The sequence below is a fragment of the Falco punctatus genome (assembly GCF_963210335.1).
Source record: "Falco punctatus genome assembly, chromosome: 4".
Lineage (NCBI taxonomy): Eukaryota > Metazoa > Chordata > Aves > Falconiformes > Falconidae > Falco > Falco punctatus.
This window is the reverse complement of record NC_137583.1, coordinates 54,053,258-54,074,785: the sequence shown is the minus strand read 5'-3', so window position 1 is coordinate 54,074,785 and position 21,528 is coordinate 54,053,258. Positions and strand designations below refer to the sequence as shown.

The following is a 21,528-nucleotide window of genomic DNA, read 5'->3' as shown; positions in this document are numbered from 1 at the left end:
TGCAGTTTGCCATTGCTGAGGACAGCCTCCCGTGCAGTACGTACCACATGTTAACGCTCCCACGACAAAGCCCTGTGCTGCCACACGCATGTGAATCAGGTGAAGTGACATTTTCATTTCACCTCTGTGCTTCAGTTTGTACAGCCCGTAGCCAACCACCATGGCGAAGCCAGCCATTCCTGCAAAGCAAGGACAGCATCCTCCGAGTCAAGATCCAAGTCATCATGATGTGCAAGTGACACACTTAAAAATACCCTGGGAATCTTAAAATCGTTTAGGTTGAAAAAGACCTTCAAGATCAAGTCCAACCGTTAACCTAATGCTGCCAAGACCACGGCTAAACTGTGTCCCTATGCATCACGTCTACACTTCTTTCAAGTACCTCCAGGGATGTTGACTCTACCACCTCCCTGGGCAGCCTGTTCAGTGCTTGACCAGCCTTTCGACAAAGTCTTCCTAATACTGATCTAAACTTGCCCTGGCACAACTTGAGGCTGTTTCCTCTCATCCTAACATAAGTATGTTGTGGTCTAATCACTCCACTTTTGTGTAGATGGCAAGTCCCAGCCTGCCTACTATTTTCACTCATGCCACCTCATTTAATGCACAAGTCAGTGCAGAGAAGAGTGGGAGATTTCCACTAAAATGCCAAAGCAGTAGTTCAAGGTGTCAGAGTTGGATTTTTTTTCAGAACAAGTGCTTGCACCCTCTTTGCTGGATGGAAGCTCACACCCAAGAACACCGCTCAGCTGCAGCTCGAACACTCAGCAAGTGGCTGCACCCTGACGTACCCACCAGCCTGCTGAGGTTGCTATTTTGGGTGCCATGACGTTTGGCCAGCTTTGACCAGGACAGGACAAGTCATACATTACTTGTCCAGTGCTGTGGGAGAAAGGTTCAGCAAGGTTCCTTTCACAGGGACAGAGTTCACTTTTAGTTGTTCAACAGACTGAACACTGCCCTGGCTGTGCCAACTCCAACCTGTGTACACAGACGCTCTCACAGAATACAGAGCAGCAATGCTCAAAATTTCCCAATTCCATCCACTTTATTCCATATTTAGGATGATTGTTTACACAGTTCAAAGGAGGCTGCCTAGTTTTAAGCATTATGTATATTTTACTGATGAGAGCCCAGACAGCTCGTCTCCTTGAACAGGAGTATTACCAATTCCACTTGTGAAGCTATAAACCCTTACTTCACTGGTGTACGATCCATGTGTAGCTTCATTAAATATTATTTAAAATAATATTTTTATATTATTGAGAGTTTTAGGGCCTTCAAACTATCTCCGACACAGGCTGAAGGTAAGTTCTGCCAATCTGCTTGGGAGAACCTGGACTCAGGGAGTTTGTAGTACGCCTTAAACTGGAGAGCAAAGTCCTGTGACCACAGGAGCCAGTGACAGGTATCTGTTGGCAAATGCTTGGAACAGTTCACCCCAAGTGACCCGACTGCTCTCTGTTTAAGGTGGCTGGAAATTAAAACATGCCTCATGTCAGAGACAGTTCCTGATCAGCGGAAAGCTCTCAGGATGAACCCAACTGATCCTCTCTCTCATCAGAGGCTTTTTCAGGGTCTTGGCAGAGAGGCTGAGAACTTGAACAACCTCCTCAAGCTGTGGTACCACAAAACTTACCAAGAAAATGCATTTTAAACTAAGGGATGGCAGCAGAGAAGGGCAAAATGTTTAGCAGGCCGGCTGCATTTTAGATACACCTGGTCTGTATTGTTTTAGCTTTAAAATCACTTTGAGGTGATCACATAGTTCCTGGTAACTATACTCCAGAACAGCTGCAAAACACAGTACTTGCCACCCAACAGGATCACCTAAACCTATTCGTTAAGCTCACCTAAAAAGTCTTTCAGGGTTTGTTTTTTGATTTAGGTTGGGGTTTTTTTGTTTTGGTTTTTTGGGTGTTTTTTTTTGTAATTGTAGGTTCTGAGTTTTCTATTTAAAATAACAGGCCTCATCGATTCCCCTCTTTCTTGCAGAACAAATACCCCTCTGGGCAGGAGTACTGCTGTTGCCACACAACCCTACATGAGGAAGTAATTTCAAAATAATTTCCTGTTCACAGGAAAAAGGTGAACAGTGATGGTGTTTACTATATTGACTGCCCATGAAGAGAAAGATCTATGTAACCACATCTCCTCATTATTAAACTTACCGATGGGTACAAATGGTGTCTCTTTAAATTTTCTTAACAGCTTTGATGTCTGGCTGGTGTCAGATTCATATTCTGAGAGAACGGATTCCTGACCAGATGACATGGTGACTGTGAAGACAAAGAATCTCTCTTCAGGTTTTAGAAAAACCAAGGTAAGATAACTTTTTTAAAAAAGATAATTCCTTGCATATTCCACCGGTCACAAACATTCACATAGTAAGATACAAGCACAAGAGCTAGACTCAGGCTGATGAGCTACATACAGGTGATTTAATTCACATGAAGTCTTGGGAAGCAAAATCATTGCATACTAGAACAGGTAAGGACAGGACAAAAAAAAAGTAACAAAGCAATGCATTTCTGCCATCTGCTTTTACACCATTGCAGATCCCAGCAGCCCCCACAGGCTCACAGGCAGCAAGGAGCCACTGAAAGCTTTGGTCACTGCCTGCATTTCCTTTCAGGACTTCCATCTTCCACCACACTGCTCTGCTTTCACAAGCTATTCCTTAATGACCTCAGAAAAGTTCATCCCTCCTCTTTCGCTCCCTGCCAAGAACAGCACCCGAGGCATTCTGTGGAAAGCGCCAGCTGCTGCAGAAGGTCAGCCCTACCTAGCAACTCATCAGTCAGTACCATGGCCTATCCCACCTCATTCACCAGTTCCAATGTAGTTTCAAATTCCTGCTGGAGAACACAAAATGGCAGCTGTTGAGGAGCCAGAGCAAGTCTTGAAGCCCTTGATAGGCACAGATGCATCGGAAGGATGAACCATTTCCATTACAGCACAGGTGATTTCTCACCCGCACCCCCAAGGAAAAAAAACACCTCAGTGATGGCCATAAGAAGGGGTCTACTCACTGAGCCATCATCACTGAACCAGTGAGACCATCCAACAAAACTTGCCAACTTGTCGTGCTGTCCCCATCACAGACTACCCCGAGACCTGTTCCCTTGTCACTGCTCTGCATAAACATCATTCTTCAATTTGTGACTATTTCTGCTAGCACAATTAGCCCAGCAACATCACAAAGATCTCTGCTAGAAAAATCTCTACCAGTATGGTCACCAACATACTCAGCAGAAAAACACAGCTCAGGGTCACATGGAAGTACTCCAAGCTCTTGAAATAAACCAACAGGAATTTAATTTAAGCCCAGGCTAGTAAACACATGCAAAATATACACTTAACACGTGGCCATATTCCCTGGTGACGCCGCATTTTGTGCTCATCCATTTCAGCAGGCTAACTGGTTTTTTAACTAAATGCACAAACCATTTCCTCTGCAGTGCAAAGGATTTGCAGTCTCTCTGTGCCTGCTACAACTTCCTTTGTTTGCTAAATGTAAGTTGTATTTTAGCCTGACTCATTCGGAGAAGGAAACACGAGAGCACCCTGTCACTCAGGAGAGGTGGACAGCCAGAGGTGAGATTTACCCAAGAAAGGGATATTAAGAAGTAAATCAATTTGTCCATTGCAAGAGGTTTCCGTGACCTTCAGCTCACACAGAGGCCAGGCTGGGCGTGGAGCAGAAGCAGCTGGGTGAAAGACATGTCCCACCCACCCTGACCTTGCTGACACCCGCGGCAGGGTGGCGTAGGGACACCTCTGCGACCACCCACGGGGGACAGCTCTGACACGGGTGGAGGAGCAGGGGCAGGAATGTGACAGGTTTCAGCACCCTTCCCAGCAAAGTGACGGCAGTGGGTACCACCAGGCTGCCTTCCCCCGGCCCAGACCCACAGGGGACCACTGCCCCACTCCAGCCCCAGGTCCCGGCACCCACGCAAGGCTTTCACCTTCCTCCAGGCCCAGGTTCCCACACAGGGCCTCTGACACACTCCAGCCCCAGGCACCTTCCAGTCGTGGCTCTGCCCCTGGTTCTGCCCCAGGTGCCCGCACCCTGCCGCGGTCTCACCCCGCCCCAGCTCTTCCCTCAGCTCCCGGGTGCCCAATCCCTCCGAGACCCCGGCCCTCAGCCAAGGCCCCGACCCGCCCTCCGTCGCCACCAGGACTCCCGCTCACCGATCCAGATGCCGGCCGGCTTCTGCCGGGCCTGGCCCCGCCCCCGTCTCTTATTGGCCAGTTCCCGCCCCGCCCCCTCCGCCTTGGCGCCCGCCAGCCGGGCCGGAGGAACCACAGCTCCCAGCGTGCCGCGGGGCAGCCCCGCCCGCCGCCAGCCAATCCAGAGCGCAGCCGCTGACACCGCCTCCTAACGCGGGTGGGGACGTCACGGCAGGGACTCTCCGCAATGCGGCGGGCGCGAGGCCTTGGGCGAGGCGGCGCGCGCGGCCCCCGCTGGGGGGCGCTGTGGGAGAGCCCTTGGCTCCGTGAGGTGTTTCCCGCCAAAAGGCCGGGCCTGGGGCCGCCCCAGGCAGCACGGCGGCCGCTCCTGGGCTTTGGCCGCTTCTCCCTTCAAAAGCCTCTGTATCGGTTAACCCACGCTCTCTACATCAAGTAGAACCTTTCCCGCGGCTTCATTCTCTTTTTTCGTGCTGGTGAATCGTCTCAATGACTGTTTTTTCCTGAATCTCAGCTTTCAGGCAGAGCTTGCTCTGCTGAATACCAGGCAGTGGGTTTTGAAGCCCAAAGACAACTAGATACTGCTCCTGACCGCACTCTAGAGCAGGAAGGATCTTGGAAGATGCCTAAAACCCTCCCCTAAACCCGGGGACAGCTCATTGGAGCAAAACAGTGAAGAAAACCCCTTTTCTCCAAAACCCCTGCCGAGTTTTGCAGCACTCCAGTGCGGTGTTCATGACTGCTCACCCCCGAGCGTGGTGGGGAGCAGAGCGGCTGCTCCTGAAGGGCCACTGACACACTGCATTTCCAGCACTATAAAAGAATCACAGAATCATTTACATTAGAAAAAACCTTTTAAGATCGTTGAGTCCAACCATTAACCCAGCACTGCCAAGCCCACCACTAAAACATGTCTTTAAGTGCCACATCTGCACATCTTATAAACACCTCCAGGGATGGTGACTTCACCAGCTCCCTGGGCAGCCTGTTCCAAAGAAAGACAACCGATTGTTAGTACTGCTGTATCTCTTTAAATGTGCTTCCCATTATCCATAATCTGGTTACTTTAATTGCCAAAGCCATTAGGGCTCTGCGAGTCTGAAAGGGAAAGAAAAATCTATGCAATTACCAGCTCCTGAATTGAGTTAAAATCTTGTAATAAATTACAGCAAAGGCTAGCTTCTCCAGTGACTCTCACAGGCACATTCAATTCCCTGCAGGTCTGTGCAATATGTGCTTCAGGGGAGAAACTCAATTAAAAACAAAAACTTATTTCATTTTAATTGCTGGTCTAATGAAACTGCTGTCACCTGTAGCATCCCTGTGTGCGTGCCAGGCGCCTCTGCTTTGTGAGCGGCTTCTTGCTCTCTGCTAATGTGTATGTTGCTCATATATATTTATTATAGGATATTTTTTAAAGCAGGCACACGAGTACACCAGCTGATGGTGGCAAATATGCAAATGGGTAAAAATAACATATTTCTTTCTGCAAATCCACCTGCCACAGGGCAGGTTGGATGCAGATGTGTGGCCATTGCTGTTGCTCTCTTCTTCTGTTTTTACCGGGGTGTTTTGGGGATTATAAAGCCCACCAGGATTGGCACAGGGGATGGCCTTGGCACAGTTAGGGTGTTCCCTGTGGCTCTGTTGGGTGGCGAGATGAGGGAAACAATCCGGAGGCTGACCACTCACCAGCAGTGATGCTCTAAAACCTCTCCAATAAGGCACTTTATCAGAAATACCTTTGACAGGCGAGCAAAGGGTTGTGCCATGAAGCTGTCCCCAAAACCTTCCTGTGGCAGTGCTGGGAGTCTGGCATATCTCTGCTGTGGTTGATCTCTGTTTGATGTTTAGCCATGGTGATAAGCTCCTTATTATGGTACCACTTGCAAGGATCTGATGCTCCCTGCAAAGACGTGATTGTCCCCATGGAGCTGCCAGCACCCCCTGGCCCTGGCTGTGTCCTCACTGGTAGCCTTTTTTCGCTCTTGCAGGGGGTGAAAATCCTGCAGCATCCAAGTAGCACGCGGCTTATTCAGATTTCCTGGAAAAAATGTAGTTTTCTACACTTGGGTCTCAGCCCCGGGAGCCACTAGGTGCAAAGACGAAGCAGGTCCAATCCTGCCTGGGGGAGCTGGGAGGTGGGCAGGGTGGACATCATCTTAATATCCATCTGTCAGGCAATGGCAGATGTTTCCACTAATTAAAGCTTTTAGAAAACAAAACAAGATAGGAGCTTCTTGCCACATCTGGGTTTGGGATGCAGCAAACTCAGAACCAACAGAGGAAAAGAAATTGTTTGGGAAGAGATGGGGTAGAGAAAAGGGAAGGATCGAGGTGGGATGGGGGGAAAAGCATGCATGGAAAAAAGGAGAGAAGAGCAACAAGAGCTGGTTATTCTTAAGCAAGTGGCTGGTCTGCGTGTTTGTCTGGGTGATCCTGATCTGGTACATCCCAGAAAAACCTACTTGAGACTATTTTGTGGGTGGTCTCACCACCCAGCCTGTGCATGCTGGGGTGCACGGGATCCACCAGTGACCTTTGTGTTGTGCTGAGCTGGATCCTTGGTCCCAGGGGCTCTGCCCATCCCTAGCATGGTGCCTGAACTGAGCTAGACAAAACCAGGTTGCATTTCTGAAGGGAGGGTACTGGGTCCCTGTGGCACCCATGGCAGAAGGCACTGCAGTCCTGCCGGGAATTTCAAGTGGCAAAGCCCAACTGTGGGCGCAGGCATCAGCTGTAGATGTAAAGGGACACATGTTTGGACAGTGCATGGAGATTGTTCCTCCAGTGCTGTTATCCACTGATCAACACCAGGAAAGGCAAAACAACACCAGGGAGGTCACACTGAGCTCACGTTTCCTGCCCATGCTCTTACACAAGTAAAAGAGGATCCTAAAAGCCAGATTCAAGCCTCTGGCAGGATGGGAACAGAAGCAGCTCCTGTAAGTGCATTTTCTGCTTCTTGCTCGTAGACAAAGCTGCATGAGAAACCTGGAGAAGTTCTATTTTCTTCTCTGAAGTTAGTCAGCTTGTAAGTGCCAGTGCTCCAGCAGGCTTGAGGTTAATTTTTGAGCTCAGTCCATGCTGCATTCCTCGGTTCTCTGCTATGTGCTATGGGATGGGGATGTGAATGTCAGTGCCAGCATGATATGGAAGGGGGAAGAGGTGGGAGAGGGAGAAAAAAGGTGTTTGGGATGCAGCAAACCCAGAATCAACAGAGAAAAAGAAATTAGGAACAGATTTCTTGTTTGGGAAGAGATGGGGTGGAGAAAAGAAAACATCTCGCTGGGTGTTGCTGTGATCAGAAGGCTGGGCAGCTTTGGTTTCCTCTCAGAGTCATACTGTCAGAACTGTATATGGCTAAGAATGAATTTCCTCCAAAATATGAAGCAGAAAAAAAGAAAAAAAGCTAATTCCCAGAAAAATCTTTTGCTGGCATTCTCCCATGGGAAATCTGTGCTATTCATCGCTGCTCTGTCTGAAGTGTCCTGCAGCACTCACCAAAGAACTGCAAGGCAGCAAGAAAACTTTTCAATCCAGCAGAAACCAAATTTTATTTTCTTTCCAGCTGCCTGGAATTGCCTGGAATGGGTATTTAAGCAATTTTAGACATCAAGCAACAACAGGTATGTCTGCAGCTTCAGCCGTTATGATTGCACACCCACAGGCATCCTCAGCACCTCGCTCTAAGCCTCGGGTACTTCGCTTAACCTGCCTAGGGTGGAGGGTCTCCCCTTTCCTGGGGTGTTCATGGGGAGGGAGGTGTCAGCAGTTCCAGAGCCACTGTGGGGTATGTCCTCCTTGGGATGCATGGCACAACCAGGGACTAACAGTTTCATTTTCTCATTACTCGGTGGCTGCAAGCCTCTTGGGCAATGGTCCTTGAGGAGAACAAAGCAGGAGTGACTGCAGGCAGGGAGCTACACAGCCATGCCTGTTTTGGGATTGCTGGAAAAATGAACCCCAGGGGAAAGGTGTGCAGCTTTGGCCATGACTGAAAAATGGTGTGTTTTAGGGGTGAAGGGCTATTTGCACTATTTTATTCCTGTGACAGTCCTAGTTTGCTGTCAGAGGGTGGACATTCGTCTTGATGTGTAAACCCCACATTAACCTTCATGTTATCTGGTGGGAGGTGTCTCAGGCAGATCCCATCTCCCGCTGTGAGAGATGGGCTCTTCAGCAACAGCTGTTGCCCAGTTTGGGTGGCTTTTGGGAGATTAAACCCTTGTAGTATTTTTGTGTGTGGTTTTTTTTTTTCTCGTTTTTTTTTTCCTGAAAATCAGACTCCAAAATTAGGAAACTTGCCAAATCAATCACCATTTCCTGAAATCTGGGCTGCAGCTCTCTAAACACTGACACCAGCCTGCAGTCCTGGGGAGCGGCAGACTGTACAGCCCTCACCATCCTTTGTCAGCAGAGTTTCAACTCACACCTTGTCTCACACAAAATCGATTCCAGCAACATCTTTCCAGCTAAATTTCTACCTCTCACCTTGATTCAGGAGTTGATTCTGGTGCCTACATGTCCTTACCTTGGATGAGTCTAGTCCTTGGTCTAGTGGAAGGTGTCCCTGCCCATGGCAGGGGGCGTTGGAACTAGATAATCTTTGAGGTCCCTTCCAACCCAAACCATTCTATGATTCTGTGTTTTCCACTTACTAATACTTTTTACAAGAATCCTTGGCTTGGTGTCCTAGAGTTGGCATTAAGAGGGGTCAGTGTCCTACCAGGAGCAGTGATTCAGCATTTCACCTCTGGGAGAAGCCCCACCCACATAAAGGTGCTGGTGGCAGGTTCTGCTTCACTGGGCATTGAGATGCCACTTTCTCAGTAGTGACCCAGCTGAATCTAAAGCAGCTCACAGGGCAGTGTGGTGGTGGATGTCCCATATTTTAGAGCAGAGACTTCCTCAAAAGTTTGTAATGGTGTCAGGAGGAAGTGGTGAGTTATGTCAGTTACTTTCAAGTTTGAATGTGTTGCAGAAAGGAAACCAGAATTATTTTCTTTTGCATGTATGTGTAGGCAGCTGTCCTGATGCAGTAGGCAAAGGCCAAGGAATACAGGACACAAAATACTTATCAGAAGGTGGAAGAAACCTAAGTTTATGAACCTCAGGAAAACCCTCTGTGATGTGATGTTTGCCTTTCCCACATAGACTGGAACAATATGTTGATCTTCATTTGCCTTTTGCTCCTAGGGAGCCACTTGTCCAATGCAACATCAAAGGTGGCAAACCCCACTGCCACCTCACTGGATGCCGCCAATTCGAGCGACTACCTGTACGAGTACTTGGATGAGAAGGATTACATGCAGTATGGCCTCTGCACAAAAGAAGAGGTACTCTCCTTTAGCAGAGTATTCTTACCATCTTTTTACACCGTGATTTTCCTGGTTGGATTGGCTGGCAATGTCCTCCTATTTATTGTCCTCGTTATGCACATCAAGAAGAAAAAGAAGATGACCGAGGTGTTTCTGCTGAACCTGGTGGTTTCAGACTTCTTCCTACTACTAACTCTGCCTTTCTGGGCTTTGTACATTTCTCAGTGGATGACCTGGGACATAATGTGCCCAGTCTTAAATGCCATGTACACTATGAATTTCTACAGTGGTATCTTTTTTGTGAGCTGCATGAGTCTGGATGTGTATCTGCAGATAGTTCATGCTTGCTCTCCTCGCAGCTCCATGGCATGGAAGAATTACATCCTTGTCTTGCTGGTGGTATGGGTTCTTTCCATACTTCTCTCCATTCCTGATGGCCTCTTCACCAGCACAAGACAAATCCGCAACAAGTCTGTCGTATGTGCCCATGATTATGGCCAGAAACACTTATTTTGGAAAATTGTCTTTCGTGTAATTCAAAACATCCTGGGTTTCCTTTTTCCCTTCCTCTTCATGGTGTTCTGCTACTCCCGCATAGCATGTGTCCTCACCATTTCTCAGATGCCTGGCTCAAGGAGAGCACTCTGCTTAGTCTTTACTCTGGTGGGTGTCTTCTTTGTCCTGTGGTCCCCTTACAACGTTGTCCTCATCCTTCACTCCCTGCAAGATGTCGGTGTGATCAGGAGCTGTGAAAGCAGTAGGCAATTGGACTATGCCATGCAGATCACGGAGAGTTTGTCCTTGGTCCACTGCTGTCTCAACCCCTTGCTCTATACTTTTGTGAAAAAACGATTCAGGGTATATTTATGGAAGATCCCTCAGGCCATTTTCAAGAGAAGCGCTTTCTTTGACATCAAGCCCTCAGAGACAAGTCGGTCTTGCAGCAGATACTCAGCTGAGATAGAAATGTTGAGTATCACAAATGCACGATAAATACTTACATTACATGTATGCCCTCTGTGCTGTATTTTACTGGTCCTGGCTGTAAAATCGTACGGAACAGAGACAGTGGGTTATTTTGACATTGATAAAATGTCTTAGTTGCTTTTTTATTTGTTCTATTACTTATACCTTGTTTTTACTCGTTCGGTTTCAAAGGTTCTTTTTGTGCAACAGGAAGGGGGAGATGCAGGAGCGGGCTGGAAACTAGGACCATGCGTGGCAATCAGTTAGCTGAGGGGAATGTGCTCAAGCTTGTCTAGACAACAATTAACATGATGAGACATGTTTACAGAGCACAGGGGAGTGGGAGATGGATGGCGCCAAGGAAAGGTAACACCTTGCTGTTAATTGCTGGTAGTTAACCACCAATCGGGGACGGCCTAGTATGCAATGCTTAGCTTCAAGAACCAATCTGTTTAAAACGCGCAGCTTCTGAAAGTGTATATAAACTCATGCTTCTGTACAATAAATTGACATTTGCTTGCATCAAGCTGCGTCCTGTCTCTTCATTCGCCGCACCTGGCCATGCAATGGAGTAGACATGAGCCCACAGCACTGCATGAGCAGTCATCCTAGTGCCAGCATTGAGATGAGGATTTTCTGTGTTGGAACTGGACAAGTACATGTGGGATTTGTTTCTGTTGGAACTGGAGTTATTATAAAATAATTGCCCTGGGTTTTTGCTCATGGGAGAAGCCTGGCTGTCTGGAGTATGTGGGGCATTAGCAGATGAAAAAGCAGCTAATCCATATGTTGTTCCCTTAAAAATACAAACTGAAACTTATGCAGAACTCCTCCCCCACAGATCCGAAAGGGTCTGGTGAAGGAAAGCGATCCCTTTACCCCTCCTGCTTCTGCTGTAGGCTGGGGAATGGATTTGCCACATTCATCCAGCAGGCCAGAGGTGGGTGGCCAGAAGCCCAGCCTGGGGAGTGGCTTTACTTCTCCTGGCTTCTTCCATCTGCCAGATAGATGTGTTCAACCAGGCTCATTCCTTTGTCTTCCAGGAAAGACAACAGGAAGAATCAGGCACCTTTAAACTGAGTTGTCTGAGCAAGGACAGGTTTCTCTGTGATGGTGAGCTGTGCCACACTTGGGACTGTTGAGCAGGAAACTGTGTCTTTCTGAGGGACAGATCCTTGGTTAGAGATCAGTTTGATCAGCAACAAAGTTTAAACCAATAACAACCAGTGAGAAAGAGAAAAGAAATAATGGGCTCAGCAGAACAGTGGTGGAGGTATTTGCTTTCCTCAAGATCCATTTTGACAAGACAAAAAGAGATCCATGGATACAGTCTTTAACATAAATATTGGCTTTGCAACACTGCCCAGTGAGAGCATGGCCTTGAACAGAAGAGCACCGACAGCTGTTAGCCATTCCTTATTACCCAGTGTGGCTTTAAAGTTCAAGGTTATTAATTTACTGACCTTTGAAGGTGCTATTCACCCCAAATACTCTTGAACCTTAAATGGACCCTTTCCAGCCTGAAAACCTATTGATCATGTTGCCTAGATCATAGTTGCCTAGAACTATACAAATAAAATTAATAATTTAAGAGAAAATACTCATCAGCTTGATTTTATTGCTAGACAAGGTTACTGGACTGAGAAGGGCTTTGAGTTGATCTAGAAAGGTGGATTTGTTTTCACTGCTTATATTTCCTGCCAACATTGCTACAGCTTGTTTCCAGAGTGGTAAGGCTGGGAGCTTTTCTTATAAAAAAAAGGCAGAATAAATATTTAACTAATGCTATGATGTGGCCTTCGCTCCACAGGTAGGTCACTGGAAGGGAATGCAGAAGGGCAGAGCGGCTAGGGAGCAAAAATTAAGATGAAGATTGTGATCCCGTACAGAGTAGGGCTTGTGGGACTGTGCAAAACTTATGATGGGATGCTCAGAGGAAGGGCAAAGGTAGGGAAAGCAGGAGTGGCTTATAAAAGGGGCTAGTTGTATGTAAGCAGTGTGCCCCATGCCTGTTCGTGGCAGTCTGTCCTATAGTCTTATGAAATACTTTTTCAAACTTTCTTTCCAGATAACGTCACTCTCTATCCTATGTGAGGGCACTGCAAGGTCCAGGCACCAGAAGCTGGGGCAGAGGCTGCAGTGACCGGCTGCATAGATCAGGGTGGCAGCACCCAGAGGCATAGTGCCAGTTGGGGCATGGTGTCTCTGACATAATCTCTGAACCCCTTGTGGAGGGTGGGGAGAAGGAGAGATCGAGAAGCAGAAGGGAAAATGAATAAAACTGCCAGGTACAGGGGTGGGAGCAGGAGGGAAGAGGGTTGGGGGTGCTCTGCTGGCTGGAGCATTGGCTGAACACGATTGATTTGCAGCTGCTGAGCATCGTGTGTGTGTGCATTGGCACAGAAGAAAGGGCTGGCGTCCACCTGGGCACCACTGCTCTCCAGCCAGGAGTTGGGCTTGGCCAGTTGCAGACTCCAGACTCAACTGGTGTGAAGGAAATGCAAATGATTCATCCTCATCACTCTCGGGGAAAGCAGACCTGCTTTGCTTTGCCCTTGTACAGGTTAGCAGTGCTTGCACTGTTCATTGGCAAAGCAGTTACGGGGCACCGTGCATTGCAGAACATCAAAAAGTTGGAGACCTTTCCTTCTGTTGGCTTTTGAGACCAAATTAGCTCAGCTGTAACCCCCTTCCCTTGGTCCTGAGCTCATTTTCAGTAGCATTTCCAACATCCACTCTTCCTCTCATTTTTTCAGGCTGCAGTGCATGTCCATAGCCTGGTCTTAAAGGCAGTGAGTGAAGTTCTATGAACCCTTTTTTCAAAACCTGGGCTCCGTGCAGCCTAGAAAAGGGAATTTGCTTAAGTTGTTGCAGAGCACACGCCAAAACCCATCTGCCTCACACAGCAGCCTGGTAACTCCAACTTGACTCCACCTTAAAAATCTCTGTCTATTCATCGAGGGAGACGTACACGCTGGAGCCTCTGGAGAGGAAAGGCAAACAATTCCTGCCAATAGGGACAGAGGTTGGCAGCTGTGCATCTGCGTATCAGCTGCTGGATGGGAATAAAAAGCACATTCCTGCCCCAGCCTAGCTCTGGTCCCAGCTTCTGGATGGGTGCAGAGCTGTCATGGCACTCTGGGTGATTCTCTGTACCTTGGCAGCTTTGCTGCTTGGTGGCCTCTATCTCCTGGGCATGTTTCGGCGACAGAGACCCGATGAGCCACCTCTGGACAAAGGTACCATTCCCTGGCTGGGTTACGCTCTGGATTTCAGAAAGGACAGTTCAGGGTTTCTAAAAAGGATGCAGAGAAAGCATGGGGATATTTTCACAGTGCTGATTGGAGGCTATTACTTCACCTTTGTGATGGACCCCTTCTGCTTTGGAGCTATCGTGAAGGAATCACGATCTAAACTAGATTTTAGGACTTTTGCATCTAAACTGGTCCTGCAGGTTTTTGGCTACAAGGCCATCAAAGCCAGCCATAGCATAATTCATGCATCGAGCATGAAGCATCTGATGGGAGATGGACTTGCTGTCATGACACAAGCCACCATGGAGAACTTTCAGAAGCTGATGCTTTTCAATCTGAGCTCAGGAGAGGAGAAGCGAGTGTGGCAAGAGGATAGCCTCTTCCACTACTGCTACAACATTGTCTTCAGAGCTGGGTACCTGGCTTTGTATGGCACTGAGCCACACCAAGGGGCAGATAACAAGGAGAAGGCTAATGAGCAAGATCGTGTCCACTCCAACCAGCTGTTCCACGAGTTTCGGAAGTATGACCGCCTCTTCCCTCGCCTGGCCTCTGCTGGGTTGCCTCCCAAGGACAAAATAGAAGCTGAACGGCTGAAGAAGTTCTTCTGGAGCGTGCTGTCTGTGAAGAAGAGCTGGCAGAAGGACAATGTTAGTGGGTGGATACGTGATCAAGAACAGCTTCTGGCAGAAAACGGTGTCCCTGAGTACATGCGGGATCGTTTCATGTTTATGCTCCTTTGGGCATCCCAGGGCAATGCAGGCCCAACTGCCTTTTGGCTCCTTTTTTATCTAATGAAACATCCAGAAGCTATGAAGGCTGTGAGGGATGAGGTAGATAAAGTCTTAAGGGAGAACGGCCAGGAAACAAAGCCCGGGAGCCCACCAGTTATCACTAGGGACATGTTAAACCAGACTCCTCTTCTGGACAGTGCTCTGGAGGAGACCCTGAGGCTGGTTGCAGCCCCGATACTGATCAGAGCTGTCCTCCAGGACACCAGCCTTAAAATGAGCAGTGGGACAGAGTACACTCTCCGCACAGGAGACAGGGTGGCTCTGTTCCCACACATGTCTGTGCAGATGAACCCAGAAATTCATCCTGAGCCTCACAAGTTTAAATACAACCGCTTTGTAAACCCAGATGGCACCAGGAAGGATTTCTACAAAAACGGGAAGAGGCTGAAATATTTCAACATGCCTTGGGGCGCAGGAGTATCCATCTGTCCTGGGCGGTTCTTTGCTACTGCTGAAATTAAACTGTTTGTGTTCTTGATGCTAAGTCACTATGACCTGGAGCTAGTCAACAGAGAAGAGGAGATCCCACCAATAGACATCAGCCGCTGGGGATTCGGGACGATGCACCCTGTTAATGATGTTCAGTTCAGATATCGGCTACGCTTTTAATTTGTCCTTGTTGCGTTGTTTGTTCGGGTGTTATCTGTGAAATAATTGCATGATCCCATGGCTATCAGATACATGCAGTGCCAACACTGATATGGTCTTGTTTGCTTAACAGTTATCATGTCTTTTGTCTTTGCCTCCTTCACGTGTTGTCCTGGTTTCAGCTGGGATAGAGTTAATTTTCTTCTTAGTAGCTGGTGCAGTGCTGTGTTGTGGACTTGGTGTGAGAACAATGTTGATAGCACACTGATGATTCTAGTTGTTGCTGGGTGATGTTTATAAGTCCAGAACTTTTCAGTTTCTTGGTCCCTACCGGCAAAAGGGCTGGAGTGGCATAAGAAATTGAGAGGGGACACAGCCAGGACAGCTGACCTGAACTGGCCAAAGGGATGTTCCATACCATATGACATCATGCTGAACATATAAGCTGGAGGAAGAAGAAGGAAGTGGGAGACACTTGGCATTATGGCATTTGTCTTCCTGAGTAACCGTTACGTGTGATGAGCCCTGCTTCCCTGGGGATGGCCGGACACCTGCCTGCCAATGGAAAGTAGTGAGTGAATTCCTTGGTTTGCTTTGCTTGCGTGCATGGCTTTTGCTTCACCTATTAAATTGTTCTTATCTCAACCCTTGAGTTTCACATTCCTTTCTGATTCTCCTCTCCATCCCTCTGGGTGAGGGGGGAGTCAGCGCACAGCTGCGTGGTACTTAGTTACCAGCTGGGGTTAAATCAGGACACGTGTACAGCTGCTCTGTATCTCTGGTTACTGTGGTGTTGGGTTATGGGATGAAGGCTCACTTGCACACTCACAGGGAGCTACTCCCAGCCCCATCCCAGGCGTCATCAGCCCATCAAAACTCCATCTGCACAAGGCCAGAGGAGCAGAGGAGCGTATTGGCAGGTAGGAACCCAAATCAAGCAACTTCCAAGGAACAAGTATTTTGTCCATGTCCCTCCCAGAACTGTCCCAGCAAAGCCATCAGCCTCACAGTCCCTGCATGGGACCCACTGAGATGCATCATCAGGAGCAGCTCTCTGGATCACTGTCTGGACTAAGGGGGATTGCTGTCAGGGGAGGGGGGATATCTTGTGGCATGCAGGGGGAGACCATTTTGGGATTGCACAGAGCTTATGGTGGGATGTTTAGGGAAGGAAAAAAAGTTGGGGAAAAGGAGTGATTTAGGTGATTTGGGGAGGAAAATAGAGGGTTAAGGGGATAAAAAGGACTAGTTGTGTGTAAATCAGCAGTCTGTCCTATTGTCTTATTAAATTCCTTTCTTTAAATTCAAGACCATGAGTCAGAGGACCTGTGTGTCCGTGGTGCTGGCAGCTGGCACTAGTGTGTGACCGGGTGTGCAAGATCAGGCCAGACGAGCTGGCAGGTAAGCAAAGTAGCCTGGGAGCCTGGGGGTGAGCCCAGAAGCATGACAGCATTGGGGCTGCATTATGTTATTACGAGCTCCATACCGACACATTTATTTTGTGCATGAAATACCATTGGCAGGATGGCACCAGCTTGTAGTAAACCTCTGAAAGGTCAGAGAACAACAAATACCCTCTCCAGAGATGTAAGAATTTCCTCGGAGTTTTCAAATTGTCTTGTACATAAGATCCCCAGAGGGAGCACAGGTAGGACATATGAGCAAGGACATACCAGTACCTCCTTCCTATCTCACATTCAAGCAAAGGACAGATCTTACCAATGTCATTTACCTCGTCAGTGGGAGGAGAAGGGAGCTGCAAACATCACTACTAACCTGTAGTATCATTTTCATTTATCTATGCGAGTTAGGAATGCATGTGGTCACCTGCCTTTCCAGGGCTGCAGGAGGCTGTGCATTCAAGCCTTGTGTACAGTTTCTGGGGATAAAAAATGCTGTCTGTGTGTGTGTCTGGAGTCATCCCACCAACTGTAGCACAGATGGAGCATGGGTATGTATAGCTGAGCCAGGATCCCTTGCAGCATGAACCCATCTTTCTATCTTAACCCAAATCGTTCCACAAGCCCAGGAATTTTGGATGGGTGACTAGCAACAGGTCTGCCCTCCTGTGAGGTGATGACTGGCTGGGGTGCAGTGCCTGAGCCTTGGTGAGGGATGAGCTTTGAGTGTTTTGATGGCCTCTCCACCCTCTCCTTGAGCCCCATGGGCCGATGGTATTCCCAGATGATGCCCATTGGAAAATGCTATCCCCCTTCAAATTTAGACCCCATCCTCTGCAAAGACCCAGGGAGGCTATAAGAAATAGGATGGAGTGATGGGAAGGGGCTAGAAAACCAAAGTGGGACATAAGGAAACAACCTCAATCCCTTACGGGCTACAGCCACTGTGACCTTATGAGCCCCCAGACATCTCTGTTTTATCCACTGGATCTAATGCAGAATAAAACTTTGCTCTACAAGCTCTGCTTTGCTTCCCCATGCCCCCTTCAATAATTAGGGCTCTGACAACACCAATCCTTACAGTAGTTAAATCACAGCTTCACCTGGGCAGAGAACAGTAAATTGATTTTAACACTGATGCTAACCTTTGGAGTTTATGTGTGACCAAGGACTGAAATTCAAACATTTTCATGTGTCCAAACATCAAAGCCAGAGTCTGCTTTGTTCTGCCAGGGACAGGGTTACATTGTAACTGCATGTCAGGGCAAACTACCACGTATTGCCAGCCTGGGCATTAGCCCTGACCTTGCGGTGGTGGAAGTTTACACTCTCTAGCAGCTATGGCAGAGCCAAGGGAAACAAAACCTACTTGTAACCTTACACGGCTTGACTGTGACAGTTAATATTGCCATTGACAATTCCATCACTTTCATTACTTCCATGTGCCCTCTACAGTTCTCACCTCTTTTTTGTCGCTCATGGCTTCATTTCTTTCTCTGTTACCAAGAGTTAAGCTGGAGCACTTCCCACATTCCGGTCAACAGTTGATCTTTGCGAGCTCCAAATCATTCCAGGAGTCCTTGGGATGGCTGGGCAGGTCAGAGCCATAGTGACAGCCTGGCCAAGTGATGTCCTCACTCCAAGGCTCTAGTAAGAGGATTTTTTTGTGGGAGTGGTTTCTATGAAGGTTCTTCACTGCTAATGTACAGTGTATACTTGCGGTTATCACTTGTAGGGATTCCAGGTCAGAATCGAGGGGTAAGGGATGGGTGCTGCACAAACATGGACTGGGCTTCGGAAAGGGATGTAAAAATAATGACAATGACAGTTACTCAGCAGAGAAACCTGGCTTTACTTCCTTGTCAGTATGGTTTATTTAACCAAACGGTATTGAGTCTATAAAAGACTTCAGACATGCTCAAATGCATGCAGTTGTGAGAAGCAAAGGAAAAAAAAATTAAACATCACTTAATTTGAGTCATATATAGAAGAGTATGAAAGGTCCAAATGAGCTAATCTGCAATTAAGTTCTATGCTTAGGTTAGTTGTCCCCTAGCACTGAGCTTTCTATCCCAAAGTGTACTAGCGAGAGGAAAGAACTAGCTTGTGCCAACAGAAGTCTTATTGGCTTTGTAAAAGAAGTTAAATTGGAAGGAATCTAGGGTCTTGAAAACTCTTTTGGGGGCAGACTTCATAGCGGTGTCTGTCTTGTGTAACTCTTCTATCCCCCAAGAGAACTGAACGTGGAGTCTGGCCCTAAACCCTTGGCTTTCTCTTCTGTAGTGCATAGTGAAGACAAAGTTACTTCAACATTCAAAGCTTTACCATCTGAGCCAGTGCCTGCTCTCCACAGCACGGTGAGAGCTCCTCTGCCCTCAGTTACAATTCCTGTCTGCACTGTGCAAGGAAAGGGGTCATGATGCCACATGCTTCAGGTTTGGAACAATATGGGTTAAACGTGTTGGAAAAGACCTGCCCTGGTTAAAAAGCATCACTTCTAGTATTAAACGATAATGCATTAGGAACAGTTTTCCTGTTCTCGTTCCTCTAAACACAGCCAGATACAGCTCTGAGAAAGCCTCCGCTTACTGCTGCTTGTAAGGAAAATCGAAAAAACTCAGCAGCGCTGACAGATCCATCATACACTTCAGAGAATCTCAAAGGAACACTGAGGTTATAAATACAAAGCAATGACACAGCTAACACCATCCATTGCAAAGGAAAGCAGATTTTGAAGGAGAAAGAGGAACATGAAACTTCAGGATTTTTTTTAAGAACTGAAACATACAGAGCATTTGCCGGTGACACTGCTACCACATCTCCTGGTAGATGTGCCTGTGCACTCCCCAGAGGAGAGCAGCCCAGCTTCAAAGCAGCAAAGTCTCTTAGTGGTACAACATCTGTGTGTCACAAGGTCACAGTCACCATTGTGTTTGCTGCCTTTACTGTCCAGTGGCCAAGTTATTCCCACAAATCACAGCATCTGCAGAAATACCCTTTGGCAGGCAGGACACAGCAATACAAACGCACTGAAGCCAGGCAGAATGGGGGAGTGTTTTTGATGGGGAGAAAAGGCAGGCTGCAATGAACCACTCACACACCGCTTGACAGCTCGGGTGTGCTCTGAAAAGGCTTTCTGCGCAAGCCAGTTTTGGCCCTGCTTGTGGGGAAAGCCATACAACTAAATGCTCCACATGCCAGCATCCTGGCCTTAGGGAACATCTTCCCCAGAGATGCCCATACAGCAAGTCACATCTTGGTTTATTCAAGAGTTGTTTCTGTACATTCGTTCTTTAACACATTTTTAAGATAATTGATGCAGATATAGTCAGGCAGGTGAGGGGTTACTGTAGGATCCTATGTGATGGGTAACTGTCACCTAAGTCTAATGTGAGACTTCAAATACATGCTCCAAAACCCAAGTTTTTTGGTGTTTTCAAACCTTGAAAACTTTGAGGAGCCTGGTCAGCTCTGCAGACATGACAGTGCAGGTGCCCATGGAGAGCAGGTGACCCGCCGTGGAGCCACACAGCTCACTGAGCATGAGACTGGGCTCTAAGAGAGCAGGAGCCAGGCTGCCCAAGTGGAGTGGCATATGGAGGGTCAACTTGGGCCCCAGGTAGGACGGTAGTTCTTCTCAAAGCTATGCAAGCTATGGCCTCTTGCAGGAGCAGGATGTGCGATTTATCAGTTACTGGAAACCCCCATTGCCGTTATGCTCCCCAAACACACCTTGTGCTACAGTCAAGCTACAAGGCGGCTTTCACAGAGACTGTCCCTGCTTGTTTCTCATGAATTGGGCAGGAAAGAGTTTCCTCACAGAGTATGAAAGGCCTTGGTTACAATCTCCTCTTTGGTACCACTGTTACACAGGTAACACCTCCATCCTTTGCAGCCTCTTGTTGCCCTCCTCTCACCCCGTGCTTAATCTCAGGTCAGGCCCATGGGGATGGTGGGGTACTTGGCCAGGAAAGCAACATGCTGAGCCTGACTGCTAATGGGTGCTAGCAGAGTCCCACCACTCCAGCCTTGTGTTTGGCACTTGGCAAAGAGATGGGGTCACCGAACAAGTCAGGTTGGGAGGGAGCTCAGAAGGTCTCTAGACCAACCTTCTGCTCAAAGCAAGGTCAGCTATCAGCTTAGGCCAGGTTGCTCAGGGCTTTATCTAGTTGGACCTCTACATCCAAAGCCTGAAGACACATTGCTGTCTAATATTAGCCCCTCAAAAGTGCTTCACTCATCTCTTCATAACTGGTTGTTGAATTATTTTGGATTGAAGGCAGGTGAGAAACCCACCAGTCACACCTTGCTGCAGTGGTGACTGTAGGATGCGCAGTGCAGTGACATCTGTAAGCGTGTCTGGTTATCACGTCCTAGGGCCAGGGGCAGAAGTCAGTGCCCAGCATTTGCATGCATGGTGTCTTTCTGACCTCAAGGAAAGATTTGCAAAGCTGGGGCTGGTAGCTAGTCCCAATCAGAAATCTTTCCTGCTTATTCCAGGGAATGTGCAGCCAAGTGACACACATACTGTCAAATTACTGTTGGTCAGCTGAGCCATGTTAACAGCCTATGTTTCTGTTCTTGCCTTGTGGCAATGCACATACATGGATTAATTTGCTCAGTTATGCTAAATTGCATTCACAGAGAGCAGTTACCCCAGCTCAGCTGATGCACAGCAACTTGGCAGGACTATCTGGTACCAAACACTAAGTGCAGAAAGGGGGAGGGAGACAATTCCCGTCTGTCACTGCAGCCATGTCACTGTGCAATCATGAGGCCATACTTGGAGCACAGCAGGCCCCTTTTCTTTTCCCTTTCAGTGAGGAAATTCCTCAGTTTGGTGGTGGGGAAGGTAACCAGTGCTTGTTGCCTGTTGTCCAAACCTGTCTCCTGGAGCCACGGGCTCTGAAGGCACTCCGAGGCTGATGGCCTTCCCCTAGAACAAAGGTGAGGTGGTCAGTTGGGGATCCGTGCTGGGTGAGGAGGCTCCTTGCCAATGAAGGGGAAGAAG

The 21,528-nt window shown here is 47.9% G+C and overlaps 4 protein-coding genes across 16 annotated transcripts in view; 2 read left to right on the top strand and 2 right to left on the bottom strand.

Annotated features, from left to right (window-relative positions):
* The window catches only part of CCDC13 (coiled-coil domain containing 13), a gene marked incomplete at its 3' end in the record, with an annotated part of 38,519 nt that extends 34,299 nt beyond the window's left edge, over positions 1 to 4,220 (bottom strand). The window contains exons 1-2 of the mRNA XM_080387690.1: positions 4,198 to 4,220; positions 2,172 to 2,279 (exon numbers count right to left, since the gene is read on the bottom strand). The remainder of the gene's footprint in view (positions 1 to 2,171; positions 2,280 to 4,197) is intronic.
* Positions 4,221 to 5,080: 860 nt separating this feature from the next.
* ACKR2 (atypical chemokine receptor 2) lies at positions 5,081 to 11,002 on the top strand. Of its 2 annotated transcripts, none has more exons than XM_080383762.1 (3): positions 5,081 to 7,139; positions 7,766 to 7,823; positions 9,394 to 11,002. In XM_080383762.1, the coding sequence occupies exons 1-3, from the start codon at positions 7,119 to 7,121 to the stop codon at positions 10,506 to 10,508; spliced, it is 1,194 nt and encodes a 397-aa protein (XP_080239888.1). In that variant the 5' UTR covers positions 5,081 to 7,118; the 3' UTR covers positions 10,509 to 11,002. The 2 variants fall into 2 exon arrangements, with proteins under 2 accessions (XP_080239888.1, XP_080239889.1); XM_080383763.1 differs by lacking the exon at positions 5,081 to 7,139 and adding an exon at positions 7,143 to 7,228.
* Positions 11,003 to 11,145: 143 nt separating this feature from the next.
* Positions 11,146 to 21,369, top strand: CYP8B1 (cytochrome P450 family 8 subfamily B member 1). The gene has a single exon (XM_080383739.1). The coding sequence runs from the start codon at positions 13,612 to 13,614 to the stop codon at positions 15,136 to 15,138; it is 1,527 nt and encodes a 508-aa protein (XP_080239865.1). The 5' UTR covers positions 11,146 to 13,611; the 3' UTR covers positions 15,139 to 21,369.
* OBSCN (obscurin, cytoskeletal calmodulin and titin-interacting RhoGEF) overlaps positions 18,350 to 21,528 on the bottom strand; it is a 209,583-nt gene continuing 206,404 nt past the window's right edge. For all 12 annotated transcript variants that reach the window (XM_080383729.1, XM_080383728.1, XM_080383730.1 and 9 more), the window contains one exon: positions 18,350 to 21,453. In XM_080383729.1, coding sequence (XP_080239855.1) covers positions 21,276 to 21,453 — 178 coding nt within the window. In that variant the 3' untranslated portion in view covers positions 18,350 to 21,275. The remainder of the gene's footprint in view (positions 21,454 to 21,528) is intronic.